This window comes from Balaenoptera ricei, chromosome 1 (assembly GCF_028023285.1).
Source record: "Balaenoptera ricei isolate mBalRic1 chromosome 1, mBalRic1.hap2, whole genome shotgun sequence".
Classification (NCBI taxonomy): Eukaryota; Metazoa; Chordata; class Mammalia; order Artiodactyla; family Balaenopteridae; genus Balaenoptera; species Balaenoptera ricei.
This window is the reverse complement of record NC_082639.1, coordinates 109,113,805-109,137,566: the sequence shown is the minus strand read 5'-3', so window position 1 is coordinate 109,137,566 and position 23,762 is coordinate 109,113,805. Positions and strand designations below refer to the sequence as shown.

Sequence of the window (23,762 nt, the reverse complement as noted above, 5' to 3'; positions counted from 1 at the left end):
GCTCTCAGGGGTGCCTAGTATGTAGGACTACAGTTCAGTAAATGTTTGTTGAATAAATGAATGTTGTAAAACCTGGCATTGGAGGTTCATATCTTTATGCACTGTTAATATGAAAATACCTTTGAAAGTATAACACTAATTAAGCCATTAACATCATGAATTAATTTATAATAGCTAACAATAATTATATGCCAGATATTGTTCTAAATATATTATCTCACTTAATATTCATATATTTATCTCATTTAATCTTTTTCTTTAAAAAAATTATTTATTTTTTTAATTTTAGCTGCGTCTGGTCTTAGTTGTGGCGCGCAGACTCCAGAGCACACGGGCTCAGTAGTTGTGGCATGTGGACTCTCTAGTTGTGGTGTGGAGGCTCAGTAGTTGTGGCGTGCGGACTTAGTTGCCCTGCGGCATGTGGGATCTTAGTTGCCTGACCAGGGGTCGAACCTGGGTCCCCTGCATTGGAAGGTGGATTCTTAATCGTTGGACCACCAGGGAAGTCCCCTCATTTAATCTTTACAAGACTCCCATGAGGTATATATTAATATTCTTGTTTTCAGATGAGGAAACTAAGGCACAGAGTGAATAATTAGTTTGTCTGAAGTCACATAGCTAGTAGGGGGTAGAGACAGTTTTTTTTAGGGGGTGGGTAGAGACATTTTGATTGCTGGCAGTCCATCTACACAGTCACATTTTTTTTTATAGGAGTTTTTTTTTCTTTTTTTAAATTAAAATATAGTTGATGTACAATATTATATGTTTCAGGTGTACAACATAGTGATTCACAATTTTAAAGGTTATATTCCATTTATAGTTATTATTAAATATTGGCTGTATGCCCTTTGTTGTACTATAGATCCTTGTAGCTTATTTATTTTATATATAGTAGTTTGTAGCTCTTAATCCTCTACCCTTATCTTGTCCCTCCCCTCTTCCCTCTCCCTGCCAATAACCACTAGTTTGTTTCTATATCTGTGCGTCTGTTTCTTGTTTCTTACATTCAGGAGTATGTTTTATTTTTTAGATTCCACATATAAGTGATATCATACACTGTTTGTCTTTCTCTGTTTGACTTATTTCACTTAACATAATACCCTCCAAGTCCATCCATGTTTTTGCAAATGGCAAAATTTCATTCTTTTTTATGGCTGAATAGTATTCCATTGTATATATGTACTACATCTTCTTTATCCATTTGTCTGTTGATGGACACTTAGGTTGCTTCCATATCTTGGCAGTTGTAAATAATGCTGCTGTGAACATTGGAGTACAAGTATCTTTTCGAATTAGTTTTTTTTTTTTTTTTTTGGATAAATTCCCCCGAGTGGGATTGCTGGGTCATATGGTAGTTTTATTTTTAGTCTTTTTTGGGAAACCTCCATACTGTTTTGCACAGTGGCTACGCCATTTTACATTTCCACTAACAGTGTCTGAGGATTCCCATTTTTCCACATCCTCACCCACATTTATTATTTGTGGTCTTTACACAGTCAGTATTCTTAATTACTAAGTTATAAGACTTTCTCCATTGTGACTTAAAGTCACTTCCTACAGAAATGTGGCACAATGGATACTTTTTGAGGAGGAGGAGGGTGGGGTATTGTCTTTTTTAGTAGATGAAGAAGGTGAAATACTTCATCGGACAGCCAGGATGGCACAGTTGCTTGGATGGAGAAGTGAGTGCAAGGTGCTGAAAAAGTTGCTGGAAGAGTGTTGCAGTTCCTAAAATCTTTTCTATAACTTCTTGTATTCTTTCTTCATAGTTGTTTTTCAGCTCTTTAAATAACTTTTACTGGAATCCTTAACTCTTACTGGAATCCTTCTCCTAGTTCTTCATATCCCATAATTGTCCCTTTTTGATGAACTTCTTGAATTTGGCTTCAGAGACACTGCATTGCTTGTTCTTTCTCACTGGCTCTTCCTTCTTTGTTCCTTAGTCCTGCTCATTTTCTTTTTCTTGTTCATTATGCTTCTCCTTTTCTAGTCTCACTCCTGGGACTGGAACTCTTAATTGATTAATTAATTAGTAAGCCAATCAACTTCCTTCATTTCTATTTGCCCACCTACCTGCCACAATTAAACATTTATTTGGTAACTACTGTATCTCCTTCCCTTCATTTATCTTTTATATATTGAAGACTCTCTAAAATTTTTATTCCTGTCTTCTTACATAAGCTTCTTTTCCTGTATTTTCATCTATTTAAAAAAACCTCTATTTGAATAAGTGTAACATGTTATTTTTACATATATGGTCACCAGTATTTCCTTCAGATCTGCTGACCTTCCTAACTTTTCTGTATCTTTTGTGACTATTGCAGTTTTTCCAGTTCCCCAGGCTAAGCAATTAGATGTGTTTGGATTCTTTTATGTATTTATCTGATTGTTATCACATCTTGTTTTTTTTGCATTTTTAAACATATAAGGATATTAAAACATATAAAACATTTTAACAATATAAACTATATACCAAAAAAGATGTATTTATTAATTTTTTAAAATTGATTTTTATTGGATTATAGTTGATTTACAATGTTGTATTAGTTTCTGCTGTACAGCAAAGTGTATCAGTTATACATATACGTATATGTACTCTTTTTTAGATTCTTTTCCCATATAAGTCATTACAGAGTATTGAGTATAGTTCCCTGTGCTATTCAGTAGGTTCTTAATTAGTTATCTGTTTTATATATAGTAGTGTGTATATGTCAGTCCTAATCTCCCAAACTATTCTTCTCCCCCTTTCCCCCTTGGTAACCATAAGTTTGTTTTCTACATCTGTGACTCTTAAAATAGATTTATTTAAACATATATATGTTAAAAATTATTTTAATAAAAATTACCCATGCATATATTTAATGACTTAGTTTTACATGATTTGTTATAAAAACAGCAGTCCTCTACCCCCTTCTCTCAGCTCCTTCTCCCCAATGACATCCATTTTTATTTCTTTTAACCAAACTTTTAACTTTTGATTAAATAAAATGTCCCAGAAGTAAAAGGCAAGAGTTTTCAAATTGAAGGAGCCAGAACAATGAATGAAAAACTCACCCACTCAAGGCACATTATTATGAAATTTCAGTATCAGATACAAAGAGTATCCTATAAGCTCCAGAGAGAAGAAAATTGCTCAGTTAAAAATAAGAAGGAATCAGATTAGTTTTGCTTCTCAGTAGTCACACTGGAAGATAGATGACAATGGAGCAATGCCTTCAAAATTCTGAAGGAAAGTTATCTCCAACTTAGAACTGCATACCTAGGCAAACTATCAGTTAGTGAAGTGGAAGAAAGATATTTTCACATACCCAAGGTCTCCCTTATACTCTTTCTCAGGAACTTACTAGGGGATGAGCTTTACCAATAGGTGAGAGTAAACCAAGAAAGAGGAAACATGGAATACAGGAAAGAAGCAGTACAACAGGATACGTCCATTTTGCATACATTGCTGTTAGTTTCCCTGTTTTCAGTATCGTAACCTCACTTTTAAATTTGCCTGGTGTTCCCCAGTCCAGAGGACCTCTGGTTTACACTCTCCAGAGAATAAATCAGTTTTTTGACTGGGTGGTGGAGGGGCATTTTCCCTGCTGGAAGAGACAGGGAGAGGATCTGGGAATCCATCTGCTGCTTAAACAGATATCAAATTAATCCTTTTTATTTTAGCTTAGCTTTTGCCCTGCCTTCTACACCCCCCACCTCATTTTTGATTAGTCTAATTAGTTTCCCTGCTTCTATTCAAATTTTAAATCTGTCAAATTAATCTTTTAATTTACATTTTCTTCTTGTCACTCTGACTTAATATATTTTGTCTTTCAGTTGCTTATTGAATCAGATTTAAGATTTCATCTTGGCATTCAAGGCCTTCTTACAGTTGGCTAGCATTTGACATCTTATATTTTCTCCTGAATACAGACTCTATGCTCTTTATAGGCCTGTTTCCCTACAGCTCCTCACAGCTATGTTCATACCTCCCTTTATGATTTGCTCATGTTCTTTTGTCTATGTGGAATGCCTTTTTCCTTTTCTTTAGTTTTTCTGAAGTCCAGCTTGACCTACTTTTCTGAAACTTCCTGGCTGGCTGTCTGGCTGGCTGGTGGCTTTATTTCCTTTAGTTTTTCCTTCCCGTTGAGTACCTTCTCTGTGCTAGGGACTGTGTCAGACCTTAATTTAAACCATCTCAATTATCTTTTTTTTCTCTAAATTTCTCTAACCTTTAGATCCCATAAAAACCTATTATTGAAAGTATGGAATTTATTTTTTATGGGAAAATTTTTTTTTTCTTAGGGTAGTTACATATATTAGCTATTTAAAATTTAACTAGAAAAAGTTAATAGTAATAACATATAAAGTAAACTCAGTCTTACTAATAATAGAGAAATCCACATCAAACCAACAATGATAATCATTTTATACCTGGAAAATTAGTAAAAATTTGAAGATTGCTAAGGTCCAGTGCTGTTGGAGGTATGGATAATTTGATACCATTGGTGAGGTTCTTAATTGATATGACCTTTTTGGAGGGTAATGGACAGTTTTAAATGTGCTCCTTTAGATCCAGCGAGTCATTTTTAGAAATTTTTTAGTTGTAGGTAATACTGGCATCTTTGCTTAAAGATATACAAGGATGTTCATTGAAACAAATGTCGTAAATGTGTACTTTTGTACTATGAAATACTGTGTAACTTAAAAAGAATGAGCTAACAGTGTTTATTGACATGATATACCTTCCAAGATACATTGTTAATTGAAAAAAATAAAAGTTTCAGAATAAATATAATATGGTCCCTCTCCTTTGTTATGTAAAAATTGCTAAAACCCTGTAATATATGGTGTATAGGAAAAGGTCTGGAAGGATTCATATCAAAATGTTAACAGCAGTTTCCCATGGGGGAAGTTGGGGTATATGTGTGGAGGATTTTACTTTTGACTGTTTGCTTCTGTGTTGTTTGCGTATTTTTAGAGACGTCTACATCTGATTTTCTGTATATCCATATTTTAATATATTACTTTTGTAATGTAAAAATTAGTAATGGCAAAACCAGTTAAAAATTTGGTGGTCAATATATTTTTACAAAGCTACTATTTAAGGCGTACTTTACAATGTGTCAGGCACTATTCACATGCAGTATCTAATTTAATCTTCCCCAAAGGTAGGTACTGTTATTAGCTACATTTTACAGATAAACCCTGAGAGATTAAATAATTTGCCCAAGGTCATATGTAGTAAGTGGTAACCTAAGGATTGGAATCTAGATTTATCTCACTTTAGAGTTTGAGCTGTGTTCTCTCAGATTTTCAACGCATGCCACAAACATAGACACATGCACATAAATTTTCTTTTTAAAAAATTGGGATCATGCATTTTCTGATTGTAAAAGTAATATATGTTTAATGTAAAAGAGAAAACGAAATGGATATGTAGAAAATCAAATATAGGAGTCTCTAAATGCCATCCCATAGATAACCACTGTTAATAGTTTATTGTGTAACATTTACTCGCTCCATTCTAGCCATGATGTCATCCACACCATTTCTAGAACTTAGGCATGCTCTCACCTCTGGGTCTTTGCACTCTGCCTGGAATGCATTTCTCCCAGATACCTGCATGGTTTGTTCCTTTACCTCCTTCTGACCTTTCCTTAAATGTTAACCTTTTCAGCGAGGTCTTCCCTCAATATCTAAAATTGCTTGAACCTTTATGTATTTCTGAGTTGACTCCCCTAGTTTATTTTTCTCCACATTTATCACTATATAACATATTGTTAGGTCAAACCAAATGAAATGACTATCCATTTTTTACCTATAAAATGTCAGTTTCATATTATCAACCCATTTTATATTTTAATCATTTCTCAATTTATCTTTCTCTTCCACTAACATGTAAAAAAAAAGTTAGGATTTTTGTTTCTTTTATTTATTGTTTTATCTCTAGGGCCTGCAACAATGCCTGGCATATAATAGGCATGCAGTAAATAGAAATGCATTCTTCCAGGCTTTTGTTATGCATATAAACTTTATAAAGGATTATATTATATATAATTTTCTGTAGCTTATTTTTCCATAATCGTATATGGTGAATAACTTTCCATCTCAATGATATAGATCCACCTCAAAAATTTTTTTTATATATTGAAATTTTTTTATTGTGGCAAAATACACATAAAATTTGCCTTTTTATGCAGCTCAATAACAAAAAAACAAACAACCCAATCCAAAAATGGGCAGAAGACCTAAACAGACATTTCTCCAAAGAAGATATACAGATTGCCAACACACACATGAAAGAATGCTCAACATCATTAATCATTAGAGAAATGCAAATCAAAACTACAATGAGATATCATCTCACACCGGTCAGAATGGCCATCATCAAAAAATCTAGAAACAATAAATGCTGGAGAGGGTGTGGAGAAAAGGGAACACTCTTGCACTGTTGGTGGGAATGTAAATTGATACAGCCACTATGGAGAACAGTATGGAGGTTCCTTAAAAAACTAAAAATAGAACTACCATACGACCCAGCAATCCCACTACTGGGCATATACCCTGAGAAAACCGTAATTCAAAAAGAGTCATGTACCAAAATGTTCATTGCAGCTCTATTTACAATAGCCAGGACGTGGAAGCAACCTAAGTGTCCATCATCGGATGAATGGATAAAGAAGATGTGGCACATATATACAATGGAATATTACTCAGCCATAAAAAGAAATGAAATGGAGGTATTTGTAGTGAGGTGGATGGAGTTAGAGTCTGTCATACAGAGTGAAGTAAGTCAGAAAGAGAAAAACAAATACAGTATGCTAACACATATATATGGAATCTAAGGGAAAAAAAAAAGTCATGAAGAACCTAGTGGCAAGACGGGAATAAAGACACAGACCTACTAGAGAATGGACTTGAGGATATGGGGAGGGGGAGGGGTAAGATGTGACAGGGTGAGAGAGTGGCATGGACATATATACACTACAAAATGTAAAATAGATAGCTAGTGGGAAGCAGCCGCATAGCACAGGGAGATCAGCTCGGTGCTTTGTGACCACCTAGAGGGGTGGGATAGGGAGGGTGGGAGGGAGGGAGATGCAAGAGGGAAGAGATATGGGAACATATGTATATGTATAACTGATTCACTTTGTTATAAAGCAGAAACTAACACACCATTGTAAAGCAATTATACTCCAATAAAGATGTTTAAAAAAAATTATTTAAAAAAAAATTTGCGGGCTTCCCTGGTGGCGCAGTGGTTGACAATCTGCCTGCCGATGCAGGGGACGCGGGTTCGAGCCCTGGTCTGGGAGGATCCCGTGTGCCGCGGAGCGACTGGGCCCGTGAGCCACGGCTGCTGAGCCTGCGCGTCTGGAGCCTGTGCTCCGCAGCGGGAGGGGCCGCGACGGTGAGAGGCCCGTGCACCGCGGTGAGGAGTGGCCCCCGCTTGCCGCAACTGGAGGGGGCCCTCGTGCGGAGACGAGGACCCAACACAGCCAAAAAATAAATTAAAAAAAAAAAATTTGCCTTTTTAACTTTTAAAAAGTTTATTTATATTAACAATTTAAAAACAATTTTTATTTTATTTATTTATTTTTGGCTGTGTCGGGTCTTTGTTGCTGCACACGGGCTTTCTCTAGTTGCAGTGAGCGGGGGCCACTCTTTGTTGTGGTGCGCGGGCCTCCCATCGCGGTGACCTCTCCTGTTGTGGAGCCTGGGCTCTAGGCACACGAGCTCGGTAGTTGTGGCTCATGGGCTCTCGAGCGCAGGCTCAGTAGTTGTGGCGCATGGGCTTAGTTGCTCTGCGGCATGTGGGATCCTCCCGGACCAAGGACCAGGGAACCCATGTCCCCCACATTGTCAGGCAGACTCTTATCCACTGCACCACCAGGGAAGCCCCTAAAATTTATTTTTAATTGAAGTATAGCTGAATTACAGTGTTGTGTTAATCACTGATGTACAGCAAAATGACTCAGTTATACCTATATATGTACATCTTTTTCATATTCTTTTTAACTATTTTTAAGTGTACAGGTCAGTGGCATTAGTATAGTCACATTGTTGTGCAGCCGTCACCACCATCCACCTCCAGAACTTTTTCATCTTGGAAAATTAAAACTCTGTACCTATTAAACAATTACTTCTTGTTCCCCAGTCCCTCCAGCCCACCCCGCCATTCTACACTCTGTGAATCTGACGATTCTAGGTACCTTATATAAGTGGAATCCTGTAGTAGTCATCTTTTTGTGACTGGATTATTTCACTTAGCATAATATTTTCAAGGTTCATCCATGTTGTAGCATGTTGCAGAATTTCCTTCTTTTTAAAGGCTGAATAGTATTCCATTGGATGTATATGCTACATATTTTAAAATCCATTCATCTTGATCAACACTGTGTTGCTTCTTCCTCTTGGCTATTGTGACTAATGCTGCTTTGAACATGGGTGTTGTACAAGTGTCTCTTCAAGACCCTGCTTTCAAATTTCAGTTCTTTTTAGTATATGCCCAGAAGTGGAATTGCTGGATTATATATTCATTCTAGTTTTAATTTTTTGAGGAATTTCCATACTATTCTCAATAGTGGCTGCAGCTTTTACATTCCTACCAAAAGTGTACAAGAGTTTCAATTCCCTCACATCCTTGTTAACACATATTATTATTTTTTTTCTTTTTCTTTTTATCTTTTTTTTTTTCTTTTTCATCCTAATGGGTGCAAGGTGATATCTCAGTGTAGTTTTGATTTGCATTTCTCTAATGATTAGTGATGTTAGGCATCTTTTCATGTGCTTATTGGCCATTTGTATATTTTCTTTGGAGAAACATATGTTCAAGTCCTTTGTCCATTTTTTAAATAGGTTGTCTTTTTTTGTTGTTGTTGAGACATAGGAGTTCTTTATGTATTCTGGATTTTAATCTCATAACATATATGGTTCACAACTGTTTTCTCCCATTCTGTGGGTTGCCTTTTTACTTTGTTGATACAGTGTTCTTTGATGCACAAAATTTCTAATTTCAATGAAGTCCAATTTATCTATTTTTTACTTTTGTTGCTTGTGCTTTTGATATATCCAAGAAATTGCCACATCCAGTGTCATGAAGCTTTTTCCCTATGTTTTCTTCTATGAGTTGCATAGTTTTCGCTCTTACATTTAGGTCTTTGATCCACTTTGAGTTAATTTTTGTATATGAGGTAATGTAAGGAAGGATACAACTTCATTTTTTTTAACATGTGGGTATCCAGTTTTCCCAGCACCATTTGTTGAAAAGATTATCCTTTCCCCATTGAACGGTTGTGACACCCTTGTTGAAAATCGTTTGACCGTGTATGTGAGGGTTTATTTCTGGGCTCTGTATTCTATTCTGTTGGTCTATGTGTCTGTCTTTATGCCAGTGTCACACTATTTTGATTACTGTAGCTTTGTGATGCATCAACATTTTAACGGTGAGTATTTGAGTACTCTCTTTGTCCAGTATTAAAGGCAGTTATAATGCTGGGGCATGGAACAAAAGACATGCATAAAAGAGGTTTTGTATTTTGAGTTTAGATGCAGTTTATTATAAATATAATTTGGAGGTAGGTTTTAGGAATAATAAGTAAAATAGTAAAAAACACATCCAGGACTTCCCTGGTGGCACAGTGGTTGGGAGTCTGCCTGCCGGTGCAGGGGACATGGGTTCGATCCCTGGCCCGGGAGGATCCCACATGCTGCGGAGCAGCTGGGCCCGTGTGCCATGACTGCTGAGCCTGCGCTCTAGAGCCCGAGAGCCACAACTACTGAGCCCCTGCACCTAGAGCCGGTGCTCCGCAGCGGGAGAGGCCACAGCAATGAGAGGCCCGTGCACCACAGGGAAGAGTGGTCCCCGCTCCCCACAACTGGAGAGGGCCCGCGTGTAGCAGCAAAGACACAGCGCAGCCAAAAATAAAAATGAGTGAATAAATAAATAGGTTTATGAAGAAAAGAAAACACATCCAAAGTGGTTCATATTTTATACAAGGTAGGAATATGATGAATTATTGTTAACAACATTTCCTTTTGAACATTTCATTATCTATTCAACTTTTAATGCTTCGTTTATCATTTCTGTTTTCCTCATTCATGTTTTCAATGACTTAGTTTTATATTATTTCTCCTATTTCAGGAAAGGAAGTCACATTTAGAGGTAGCTTTTTAAAAAATTATTTATTTATTTATTTGGCTGTGCTGGGTCTTAGTTGCAGCACGTGGGATCTTCATTGCCATGTGCAGGATCTTTTTTGCAGCATGCGGGATCTTTAGGTGCAGTATGCGGGATCTAGTTCCCTGACCAGGGATCGAACCTGGGCCCCCTGCATTAGGAGTGCGGAGTCTTCACCACTGGACCATGAGGGAAGTCCCAAGAAGTAGCTTTTCTATAAATTTGGGAGACTGTGTTGACTGACTAAAATATTTACTATTTTTCTGTAATTTCTGTCAAGTTATGATTTTAATAGAAGGTGCTTAGATTCGGTGCACTAAGAATACTCCTTAACTGTGCTACACTTAACATCACACTAAGTTCCTCTTCCATTTAAAAGGAGCTAATCTTAGTAAGTTAAATCTAGAGTATGTTAAAAGAATCATACATCTTTATTATATTAGGTCCTTAGGCCTGTAGTGACAAATTACCACAAACTAGAGGGCTTAAAACAACAGAAATTTATTCTCTTGCAGCTCTGGAGACTCAACGTCCGAAATGAAGATATTGGCTGGTTAGGTTCCCTCTTTTTTAGCTTGTAGACACATCACTCCAGTCTCTGTATCCAAATGTCTGTCTCATTGCTTTTATAAAAACAGCAGTCATTGGATTTAGAGCCCATCCTAAGATCTCCGTCTTCACTAATTATATCTTCAGAGACCCTATTTCCAAGTAAGGTCACATTCTGAGTCTCTGTGGACATGCATTTTTACACTCTTCAGCCCACTACAATTTATTGAGCAAGATTTATTCCAGGAACTCAAGGATCGGTCACCCTGAGAAAACCTATATACTTTGTGTCATTAACAAACTAAAGGGGGAAAAATGATTGTATCAATAAATGCTTTATAAAAACAGTTGTTTCTGATTTTAAAAAATCCATTCCTGATTTTTTTTAAAAAAGACTATTAAATCAGAATATGGGAATTCCTGGGCGGTCCAGTGGTTAAGACTTGGTGCTTTGCTGTCACTGCTGTGGGCCTGGGTTCAATCCCTGGTCAGGGAACTAAGATCCCACAAGCTGCATGGCGTGGCCAAAAAAAAAAAGTGAATAAATAAAGAGATTCTTAACCTTTTGTATCACGTGGACCCCTATGACTGGTGACATCTGTTGAACCCTTCTTCAACCTCATTGGGTCATTGTGGGAATAAAGGAGAGGCACACAAGTTGCCCAGCACAGTGCCTGGCACACAGTGAGGGCTTAGAAAAAAATAAGTTATTATTATCACTGATTATCCATGCACTCACTGTAAAGGCAAGGAGTAACACTTTTGCTTCGAGGCTTCAAAAGTTCTTATCACACTTTTTGTGTTGCATCCATGACTAAATAAAAACCTCCTCTGGTCTGGGCCAAGTTGGAGACCCTGGTGAGGGGCAGAAAGACTTGCACATGGGAGGAAACTCTGGTGAGCTGGTGGGGCAGGTCCCTAGGCCCCCAGATCACCCTGGCATGCAGCTTGCTCTCCCTGTTGAACCCATAGAATGTTGTTCAGAGTGTAAATAACACTACATAGTATTATGAAAAATCAATTCTATTAAAAATATAGTTATCAAAATATAAAAAACTACAGATTTGTAATACAAAAATTAATGTTTCTTCTTTATTAACACAATAAATAAGATGTAGTGACAAGTCTAATAATTGCCATATTCTCAAAGTAGTATTGAATGTAGCAGTAATTCTAGATATCCATAATAACCGTCATGTGATATCTGATTTTATTGATGACAAAATCACAGATACTGCTAAAATTACTGTGTTTTACTGTACTTTCATGATTGAAGGAAATGCTAAATTTCAGTTAGAGATTAATGAAAGTAAAGAAAGAAAATTGTTCTTCATCCAAGTTTACCAGTGGATTTTATCCCTTGACCCACAGATTAAGAACCCTTGCAATAATGCAGTAAGAGAAGGAAACTAAGTACTAGTGTAAATATTGAGTAAAGAAAGGTAAAATAATCATTCCTTGCAGATAATGTGATTGTATATTAAGAAAGTCCAATAGGGACTTCCCTGGTGGCACAGTGGTTAAGAATCCACCTGCCCGTGCAGGGGACACGGGTTCGAGCCCTGGTCTGGGAAGATCCCACATGCCGCGGAGCAACTAAGCCTGTGTACCACAACTACTGAGCCTGCACTCTAGAGCCTGCGAGCCACAACTACTGAGCCCATGTGCCACAACTACTGAAGCCCGCATGCCTAGAGCCCATGCTCCACAACAAGAGAAGCCACTGCAATGAGAAGCCCACACACCGCAATGAAGAGTAGCCCCCGCTGGACACAACTAGAGAAAGCCCGTGTGCAATGAAGACCCAATGCAGCCAAAAATAAATAAATAAATAAATAAAGTCCAATAAACTAAATGCTTTTAGATAAGGTAATTTAGTAAAGTTATTTGAGTACAATATAAACACACTGAAGTCAATAGCTTTCTCTTATTCTAGCAATAACCAGTTAGAAGTTGAAATGGAAAAGATTTCATTCACAGTAGTATTAAGAGCTATAAAATACCTAAAAATAATATAACAAGAAAGATGTAAGACATGTGAAGAAAACTGTAAAATTTTATTAAAGGACATTAGGAAATGTCTGAGTAATATTCCTGGATGATGAAATGCAATATCATGCTACTGGTCCCTCAAAATTATTATATAAATTTAATGTAATTGAATTAACCTCAAGCGTTTTTTTGTTGTTAGAACTTTATATAGGGGCTTCCCTGGTGGCGCAGTGGTTGAGAATCTGCCTGCTAATGCAGGGGACATGGGTTCGAGCCCTGGTCTGGGAAGATCCCACATGCCACGGAGTGGCTGGGCCCGTGAGCCACAACTACTGAGCCTGTGCCCCGCAACGGGAGGGGCCGCGATAGTGAAAGGCCCGCGCACCGCGATGAAGAGCGGTCCCCGCACCGCGATGAAGAGTGGCCCCCGCTTGCCGCAACTGGAGAAAGCCCTCGCACGAACCGAAGACCCAACACAGCCAAAATAAATAAATAAATAAATAAATAAAGTAGCTATTAAAAAAAAAAAAAAAGGGTGTTACATTTAAAAAAAAAAAAAAAACTTTATATAGATTTTAAAGTTCAAAAGGAGGATGAAGTATATGACATTAAAAGGTTTTTAAAACTTTTAAACTTTCTTTTGAGATGATTTTATATTCATATTCAATTATGAGAAATAATAGAGAGATCCCCTACCCTTAGCCCAGTTTCCCCCAGTGGTTGTACCTTGCAAAACTGTAGTGTAATATCATGACCAGGATATTGACATTGGTACAGTCAAGATACAGAATACTTCTATCATTGCAAGGGTCCCTTGTGGTGCCCTTTTAAAGCAACACCCACGTTCCTCATACTTCCACCCTCTCCTTAATCCCCAGAAGCTACTAACCTGTTCTCGATATTTCTATAATTTTGTTATTTCAAGAATGTTCTACAAATGGAATTGTACAGTGTGTAGCCTTTTGCAGTTGGCTTTTTTCATTCACCGTGATACTCTGGAGATTCATCCAGGTTCTGTGTATCAGTAGTTCACTTCTTTTTGTTGCTGAGTAGGGGTATATATATCAGTTTAACCATTTACTTGTTGAAGGACATCTGGATTTTTTCTCCAGTTTTTGGCTATTACAAATAAAAGCACTCTAAATATTTGTGTACAGGTTTTTGTATGAATGTAAGTCTTCATTTTTCTGGGATATATACCCACAAGTGCAGTGCTGGATTGTATGTTAATTGCATGTTTAGTTTTTAAAGAAACTCCCATACTGTTTCCCGAAGTGGCTGCACTATATTATATTCTCACCAGCAGTGTATAAGTGATCTTTTTCTGTATCCTTCCCAGCATTTGGTATTTATTATTATTTTTTTTTAGCCATTATGATAGGTATGTAGTGCATCTTATTGTGGCTTTAATTTGCATTTCCCTCTTGGCTAATGATGTTGAACATCTTTTCATATGCTTATTTACCATTTGTGTGTCTTCTTTGGTAAAATGTCTGTTCAAGACTGCTTTTTTACTGTTGAGCTTTGAGAGTTCTTTTTATATTCTAGATACAAGTCCTTTGTCCTTTGTTGCAATGTTTTTCCCACTCTGTAACTTGTCTTTTGATCCTCTCACAGTCTTTCACAGAGCAAAAGTTTTTAATTTTGGTGATGTCCAATTTACCAGTTTTTCCTTTCATGGATCTTGCTTATGGTACCAAGTCTGAGAACTCTTTGACTAGCCCCTAGATCCTGAAGATTTTCTCCTATTTTTTAAAAAATTTATTTTACTTTATTTATTTTTGGCTGTGTTGGGTCTTCATTGCTGCGCGCGGGCTTTCTCTAGTTCCAGCGAGCAGGGGCTACTCTTCTTTGCTGTGCACGGGCTTCTTATGCGGTGGCTTCTCTTGTTGCGGAGCACAGGCTCTAGGTGCACAGGCTTCAGTAGTTGTGGCACATGGGCTCAGTAGTTGTGGCTCATGGGCTCTAGAGCGCAGGCTCAGTAGTTGTGGCACACGGGCTTAATTGCTCCGCAGCATGTGGGATCTTCCCGGGACCAGGGATCGAACCCGTGTCCCCTGCACTGGCAGGCGGATTCTTAACCACCGCACCACCAGGGAAGTCCATCTCCTGTGGTTTTTTCTAAAAGTTACATAGTTACACTTTACATATAAGTCCATGATCCATTTTGATTAATTTTTGTATAAGGGGTCAAGGTTCATTTTTTTGCCTATGGATGTCTAGTTGCTCTAGCACCATTGAAAAGGCTATCTTTCCTCCATTGAATTGCTTTTGCACTTTTGTCAAAATCATTTGGGCATATTTGTGTGGGTCTGTTTCTGGGTTCCATTGATCTACGTGTCTGTCCCTTTGCCAGGGCCACACAGTCTTAATTGCTGTAGCTATATTAGAAGTCTTTCAGGTAGACTCTTTTCTCCCACTTTTTCTTTGTTTTAGCTATTATAGTTTCCTTACCTTCCTGTATAAATTTTAGAATGGTCATGTTTAATTTTCTAAAAAATTTTTTAGTTAAAAAAATTTTGTTTATACAATTAGTTTTTATTTATTTTTATTTTTGGCTCCGTTGGGTCTTCGCTGCTGTGCGCGGGCTTTCTCTAGTTGCGGCGAACAGGGGCTACTCTTCATTGCAGTGCACGGGCTTCTCATTGCGGTGGCTTCTCTTGTTGTGGAGCATGGGCTCTAGGCATGCGGGCTTCAGTAGTTGAGGCACGTGGGCTCAGTAGTTGTGGCTTGTGGGCTTAGTTGCTCTGTGGCATGTGGGATCTTCCTGGTCCAGGGATTGAACCTGTGTCCCCTGCATTGGCAGGCGGATTCTTAACCACTGTGTCACCAGGGAAGTCCCTAGAATGGTCATGTTTATATCTTCAAAAACATCTGGGTAGAATTTTGATAGGAATTGCATTAAACCTGTTTATCAGTTTGAAGAGAATTGACATCTTTTGTTGAGTCTTCCAATCCATGAACATGGTATGTCTCTCCATTTATTTAGGTCTTTGATTCTTTGATCAGCATTCTTTCAGCATACAAATCTTGTGCCTGTTTGATAGATTTACACTTAAATATTTTTTCTATTTTGAAGTGGTTATGAATGGTTTTATATTTTAAATTTTGATGCCCATGTGTTAATTGCTAGTATATAGAAACACAATTGATTTTTGTATATTAATTTTATATACTGCAACTTTGTTGAATTCACTTATTTGTTCTAGGAAGGTTTTTTGTTTATTTTGGTAGATTCCTTAGGATTTTCTAGAAAGACAATCATGTAATCTGCAAATGGGGACAGTTTTATTTTTTCCTTTCTGATCTGTATGCCTTCTATTTCCTTTTCCTGCACTTTTGCACAGGCTAGAACTTCCCACACTATGTTTAAATAAGTGATGAGAGTGAACATTTTTTCCTAGTTCCCAAATCTTAGGGAGAAAACATTGTCTTTCACCATTAAGTATAATATTAGCAGCAGTTTTTTTTTTTCTTTCTTTCTTTTTGTAGATACTTTTATCAAGGTGAGGACATTTCACTTTATTTTAATTTTTCTATGTTTTTATCAGAATGGGTATTGAATTTTAGCAAATACTTTTTATGCATAGGCTGATATGATCATGTTATTTTTCTTCTTAGCCAATTAATATGTTGATTGATTTTAAGTATTGAACAAGTTTACTTCCCTTGAATAAAACACATATGGTCACGTTGTATAGTTCTTTTGCATATTGCTAAATTCTGTTTGCTAGAATTGCTAAATTTTATTTACTAATATTTTGTTAAGGATTTTTGCATCAATTTTCATGAGGAACATTGATCTCTAGTTTTTGTTTTGTTTTTATACTGTCTTTGTCTGGTTTTTGTATCAGGGTAATACCAGCTTCAAAAGATGAATTGGTAAGTGTCCCCTTCCTCAAATAGTTTCTGGAGGAGATTGTGTAGCATTGCTGTTAGTTCTTTAAATGTTGGTAGAATTCTCCAGTGAAATCACTGGAAAAAATTCTAGACCTAAAAATTTTTTTTTTTTGAGAGTGCTTAAATTATGAATTCAGTTTTCTAATAGGTATGAGGCCGTTCATATCACCTATTTTGTGTTTGGACAGTTGTTTTAGTTTGTATTTTTTAAGGAATTGATCGTTTTGGTCTAAGTTGTCAAATTTATGTGTGTAAGTTTTAGTATTCCTAATTATCTCTTAGATTTCTTCAGGGTCTCTAGTGATATCCCTGGGGTTTTTTTTCCTGATTTTGGTAGTTTGTGTGTTGTTTGTCTTGCTAGAGGTTTGTCAATTTTATTGATCTATTTAAAGAACTCTTTGTTTTATTTTTAAATTGTTCTTCTGTTTTAAAATTTTATTATTTTGTGTTTTCTATTATTTCCTTCCTTTTGCTTCCTTTGGGTTTATTTATTTATTTATTTATTTATCCTAGGTTCTTGAGGTGGAAGTTTAAATGATTTATTTGACTTTTCCTCTTTTCTAATATAGCATTTTAGTGACTATAGCTTTTGGGGTGTCCCACAAACTTTGCCATCTTGTAATTTCATTTAAAGTTTTTTTAAAAAATAAATTTATTTATTTATTTATTTTTGGCTGTGTTGGGTCTTCGTTGCTGTACATGGGCTTTCTCTAGTTGCAGCGAGTGGGGGCTGCTCTTCGTTGTAGTGCATGAGCTTTTCATGCAGTGGCTTCTCGTGTTGTGGAGCACGGGCTCTAGGCACACGGGCTTCACTAGTTGTGGCACGTGGGCTCAGCAGTTGTGGCTTGTGGGCTGTAGAGCGCAGGCTCAGTAGTTGTGGTGCACGGGCTTAGTTGCTCTGCGGCATGTGGGATCTTCCCGGACCAGGACTTGAACCTGTGTCCCCTGCATTGGCAGGCGGATTCTTAACCACTGCGCCACGAGGGAAGTCCTCATTTTAATTTTAGTTCACTGTACTTTTTATTCCCTTTGAGGCTTCCTCTTTGACTGATTATTTAGAAATGTGTTATTTAGTGTCCAAGTGAATGGAGATTTTCCTGTTATCTTTCTGTTACTGATTTCTAAATAGTTTGATTCCACTGTGGTTGGAGAATCCAATCTATGATTATTTTATTTATTTATTTGTTTTTTAAATTTTTGGCCGCACTGGGTCTTTCTTGCAGTGTGTGGGCTCTTTGTTGCGGGCTTCTCTCTAGTTGCGGGCTCAAGAGCACGTGGGCTCAGTAGTTGTGGCATGCAGGCTTCTCTCCAGTTGTGGCTCGCAGTTTTGGTTGCCCCGTGGCATGTGGGATCTTAGTTCCCCGACCAGGGATCGAAGCCGCATCCCCTGCATTGGAAGGTGGATTCTTAACCACTGGACCACCAGGGAATCCCCGCAATTCTTTTATACTTGTTGAGGTTTGTTGAAAGGCCCAGGATATGGTCTGTCTTGGTATATGTTCTGGGGACACTTGAAAAGAATGTTTATCTGCTGTTGTTGGATGTAGTGTTTTTATAAATGTTAATTGGACCCTGTTGATTGAGGTATCATTGAGAACTTCTATATCTTTGCTGATTTTCTTTTAAGTTTTTTTTAATACTTAACTTATTTTATTTTTGGCTGTGTTGAGTCTTAGTTGAGGTATGCGGGATCTTTGTTGGCGGCATGCAGGATCCTCCCCTGTGGCGTGGACTCCTCGTTGTGGCGCGCGAGCTTCTCTGTAGTTGTGGCATGTGGGCTGCAGAGTATGTGGGCTCTGTAGTTGTGGTGTGCGGGCTCCAGAGCGTGTGGGCTCTATAGTTTGCGGCACGCAGGCTCTCTAGTTGTGGCCCGCATGCTTAGAAGTTGCAGCGTGCAGGCTTAGTTGCCCCGCAGCATGCGGGATCTTAGTTCCCTGACCAGGGATCGAACCCACGTCCCCTGTATTGGAAGGTGGATTCTTAACCTCTGGACCACCAGGGAAGTCCCTGTTTAGCTATTCTTTTAGGATAGGTCTGCTGGTGACAAATCCTCCTTAGTTTTCCATCATCAGAGAAGGTATTGATTTCCCACTCATTTCTTAAACTTTTTTTTAATTTTTAAAACTTTTAAAAATTTTATTTATTTATTTTTGGCTGAAGCAGAAGTAGTATATGACATTTAATAAGAAAATTTTGTAAAATAAATTAATGGAGAGTGGAGGACTTTCCTATTAGATAATTCAAATGTACTATAAAGCTGTTGTTATCAAACATGTTCAGTATTGACATAGGAGCTGGAAAATATATTAATACAGAATAAAAGTATAGAAAGAGATCAATTATTTGTAGACACCTAAAAGTAAAGTAAAGTAAGTAAAGTAGTAAAGTAAAAGTAAAAGTAAAGTAGTAAAGGAGTCATTTCCGATAAGTGGGGAAAGGATGGATTATCTCATAAATGATATTAGAATAATTATCTAACCATGTATAAGAAAATAATCAGAGTCCTGCCTTGTGCCAGGTAGGCATAAGTAGTAAATTCCAGATGGATTAAAAATCTAAATGTGAAACACAAAAGTATTTTAAGAAAATATAGAAATAATCTCGAGGGTGGGGAGCTTTCCTAGGTAAGACAGAAATCCCAGAATTATTTAGGAAAACACTGATAACTTTTACAGCATAAAATTGTGAAATGTTATATATTTAAAGGCTAAGGTAGGTGATGAAAAAATATTTGTAATACATAACAGTCATATATTATCCTTTATATATTGATATTCTTTAATATCGTTTATATACTGATAGATATTACAAATTCATTAGAAAAAGATATTCAATATAAAAATATCAAATATATGAAGAGTCACCTCATTGATTTCAGATGACTAATGTAAAAAGATATAAGAATTAAAACAAATACTGTACCATTTTTACCTGTCAGGTTTGGTGAAATTAAAAAGTATAATATGCAGTCCTGGTGAGGGAAATAGGTACTCTCATATCCTGTTAGTGGGAGCAAAAATTGTAGCAGGCTTTTTGGAACATAATTAGCCATGACCAAATGTGCCTGTTTTTGAGCAGAGAGATAGGTGTATATAATCTGAGGGAAAAAATAAGAAATAAAATGAGCTCAACTTAAAAAAAACCACATTTATTTATTTATTTATTTGACTGCACTGGGTCTTCGTTGCAGCACGCAGGATCTTCGTTGTGGCATGTGGGATCTAGTTCTCTGACCAGGGATCGAACCCGGGCCCCCTGCATTGGGAGTGCAGAGTCTTTACCACTGGACCACCAGGGAAGTCCCTGGTGGGGACTGGTAGTCCCTCTATATAATTTTTTTTGAGTATTGGAATTTAGGTGATTTTTTTATTTTGGGTTTTTTTGTATTTTCCAAAAAAAGTAAATCAGAGGAGCTAAGTTATATATACTTGTTGCATGAGTGAAATATGTAAACCAATTTGTGTGTGTGTTTTAGATTAATATTATGTCACTATTACCAGCTTTTAAAAGAGAAGGCTATAGAATGTAGTACTACCTCTTCCAAACTGTATTAAGTTGGGGGAACTGAAGTGTAAGGACATCTTTTCCCAGGGTAAGAATTCAAGAAAAGCAGTCTGGACGTGAGCATTTTTGGGTTTTCTAGCAAACTCCTGAGATTTTATCCATAGCTTGAGCCTTTCTTCTAGCCAGTTTGATGATGATGATGATGATAAGCAAGGACAATCTTTTTAAAATCTGTATTTCTGTTTTTCTCTGACAGAAATGACATCAGATGTACCATCACTGGGTCCAGCCATTGCCTCTGGAAACCCTGGGCCTGGGATTCAAGGTGGAGGAGCCATTGTCCAGAGGGCTATTAAGCGGCGACCAGGGTGAGTTTGAGCGTAGTATGTTACAAACGTCTCTCCTTTAAACCAGCCTGATTTTGTTAGTCGCTGAACCATCTGTTCCTAACCCTCTCACTTCTTCTGGCTACTTACTACACTCCTATCAGATAACTTTCTTTAGTCCCAAGATTTTTCTCTGTATTGAATTGATTTTTTTATCTTAGTTTCTTAGGAGCAGTTTTGTTTTTTTAAAACAAAAATCTCTAAGAGGTAAAGGACTCTGGCTAAGCCCAAAGATTTCACCATTGCTGAGAAAATTTCACTGCTTTCATTAAGCTTTGTATCTGCATTCTCAAAATTTTTTTGGTAGGCCTTTTTTTTTTTGGCTGCGTTGGGTCTTCGTTGCTGCACGTGGGCTTTCTCTAGTTGCGGCAGGCAAGGGCTACTCTTCGTAGCGATGCATGGGCTTCTCATTGCAGTGGCTTCTCTTGTTGCACAGCACGGGCTGTAGGTGTGTAGGCGTCAGTAGTTGCAGCACACGGGCTTAATAGTTGCGGCGCAAGGGCTCTAGGGCGCGTGGGCTTCAGTAGTTGTGGTGCTCAGGCTCCGTAGTGGTGGCTTGTGGGCCCTAGAGCGCAGGCTCAGTAGTTGTGGCGCACGGGCTTAGTTGCTCCGCGGCATGTGGGATCTTCCCAGACCAGGGATCGAACCTATGTCCCCTGCATTGGCAGGTGGATTCTTAACCACTGTGCCACCAGGGAAGTCCCTGGTAGGCTTTTTACTTTTCTGAATTTAGAGAATGCTGAACTGTAGAATATGTCTCCTTTAAGTTATTGATACGTTGCCTTGTTTGGAACCTAGAGTCCATTCAGTTCCAAAATTATTTATTAGATGCCTCATTAGTGTAAGTCATTGTGGCGATTGCTACTAGGATACAAAGGTAAATAAGGCACAGTCTTCGTCTTTTAGTTGCTTATGTTCTGAAAGGGATAATCATTACACACATAAATATAATTCAAGATAGAATACGCCAGGTTTGCTAAGAAAGGAACAAATACACTGCTGTGTGTTTCAGTGTATGGAAATACCACCATTGGTTGGTAGAAATTGGGAAAGGCTTCAGAAAAGAGGTTGCTTTAGAAAGGCCTGGAAGAATGGGTAGTATTTTACCTACTTTTTAAAGCATTAAAGTATTGAATTTTTTTTCTTTCTTTTGCTTTTAATAATTATGTAGCTAGTGTTATAACTAGTCTTTAAGTTTCCTCTTACCAGTAGTAATGCAAGAGTGATCCCTGGGTTAAGGTGTTAACATGAGTAACATATTAAGACTTGCTATGTCTCCAAGAGCTTTATACATTTTAACTCATTTATTGAGGTAGCTGGTGAATAAGTAACTTACCCAAGGTTTTAAAGCTAGTAAGTGGAAGATCTATGATATGAACCTTGGGAGGTTAGCTTTATTGTCTACTCTCTTAAACACAGTGTTATGGTTATATATAATAGCAAACAATTAGAAGCAGTATTATCAAAATTAGGGGATTGGTTGAGAAAGTTGTATTGAAAATGTACAGAAAATGTATTAGAAGTGACAAATATGTATTGGTACAGAAAAATGTTTACAGTATATTGAGAAAAGAGGTTACAGGGGCTTCCCTGGTGGCGCAGTGGTTAAGAATCCGCCTGCCAATGCAGGGGACACAGGTTCAAGCCCTGTCCGGAAGATCCCACATGCCACGGAGCAACTAAGCCCGTGTGCCACAACTACTGAGCCTGCGCTCTAGAGCCCGCGAGCCACAACAACTGAAGCCCATGTGCCACAACTACTGAAGCCTGCGTGCCTAGAGCCTGTGCTCTGCAACAAGAGAAGCCACCACAATGAGAAGCCCTCGCACCACAACGAAGAGTAGCCCCCGCTCACCGCAACTAGAGAAAGGCACACAGCAACGGAAGACCCAATGCAGCCAATAAATAAATAAATAAATAAAATAAAGAAATATATTTTTTAAAAAAAGAATAAAATTAAAAAAAAGAGGTTACAGTGTATGTAATATACCAACTCTATCAGAAAGAAATACATAAATAACGTGTGCATAGCAAAAAAACTGAAAGGATACTCATCAGATGTATGGGTGATGGGATTATGGGTGATTTATTTTTTCTTTTGTTTTTAGTTATTTCTAGATATTCTGAAGTGAGTGTGTTTTATTGATAATCAGGAAAATATATTAAAATAAATAATATACATTTTTTAAAAGAAAGATTGGAAAATATAGAAAGAAGACTAACAGAGCAATAATCCTACTACCCAAAGTCATCTCCCATCAGTTTTTTTAGTGTAATTACTTCATTCTTTATTCTATATGTAGATTTCTTTAAATAGTTATAATCATATAATTATGTAGGTTTATATAGCCTGGTCTTTTCACCTAATTGTATAAAATAACCTTTTTTCCATATTGTTACATATGCTATAGAAACATAATTTAAAATACTTACATAGAGGGGATGTACTTAATTGCTATTTTGGGACACTTAAACTGTTTTGAAGATTTGCTGTTATATGTAATGCTTAATGAATATCTTTGTACATAAATTTTTTTCTCTGAGTTATTTCTTTAGGATAGATTCTTAGAAATGGAGTTATTGGGTAAATAGGTAGACTTTGACAGGTGATCTGGGGCTACAGAGAGGAAGAGGAATGGACACTTTCAGGGTTGATGCTATGTACTTTATATATAACCCATTTAGAGGCCCATAATATCAGGTTATCACACTAGTAGAGATCATTGGGTTAAGGTGGTAACATGAGTAGTGTTTTAGTTTAATGGAGTACAGAAATTAATAGGAGATTGGCCTGTCTCGTTACCTATAATGTTGCCTAATCCCTTGAAATGAAAGTCACCTCTGCTTTCACTAAACATTTAAAGCTTAGTGATTGTGCTCTCCATATGATGCTTTCTCATTCTCACTTGTATATTTATTTGTCTAGGCAAAGAATCCCTTGAGGGCAAGTCTTTTGTTTTCACCTCATCTAGTACAGTATCCGGAATGTAGCATATATTACATGTTCATTAGGTGAATGAAGGAGAGAAACATTATTTAACAACCTTCGGGGAATCCCCTGTTGGTTCAGTGGTTAGAACTCCGCGCTTTCACTGCTGAGGGCACGGGTTCAATCCTGGGTTCAGTCCCTGGGAACTAAGATCCCACAAGCTGTGCAGCACAGCCAAAAAACAACCAACCAACCAACCAGCCACCCTCCAGAGGTCTTAAAATCACTCCCTATGGAACATCACTGTTTTGAGAGATGTTTCAGAGAGCTTAACATAGCC

The 23,762-nt window shown here is 37.4% G+C and overlaps 1 protein-coding gene and 1 non-coding gene across 5 annotated transcripts in view; one reads left to right on the top strand and one right to left on the bottom strand.

Annotated features, from left to right (window-relative positions):
• The window catches only part of ARNT (aryl hydrocarbon receptor nuclear translocator), a 65,116-nt gene that overhangs the window by 4,344 nt on the left and 37,010 nt on the right, over positions 1 to 23,762 (top strand). For all 4 annotated transcript variants that reach the window (XM_059930429.1, XM_059930420.1, XM_059930410.1 and 1 more), the window contains exon 2: positions 20,364 to 20,475. In XM_059930429.1, coding sequence (XP_059786412.1) covers positions 20,364 to 20,475 — 112 coding nt within the window. The remainder of the gene's footprint in view (positions 1 to 20,363; positions 20,476 to 23,762) is intronic.
• TRNAR-CCU (transfer RNA arginine (anticodon CCU)) lies at positions 10,284 to 10,356 on the bottom strand. The gene has a single exon. It is a non-coding gene; the product is annotated as a tRNA-Arg (tRNA).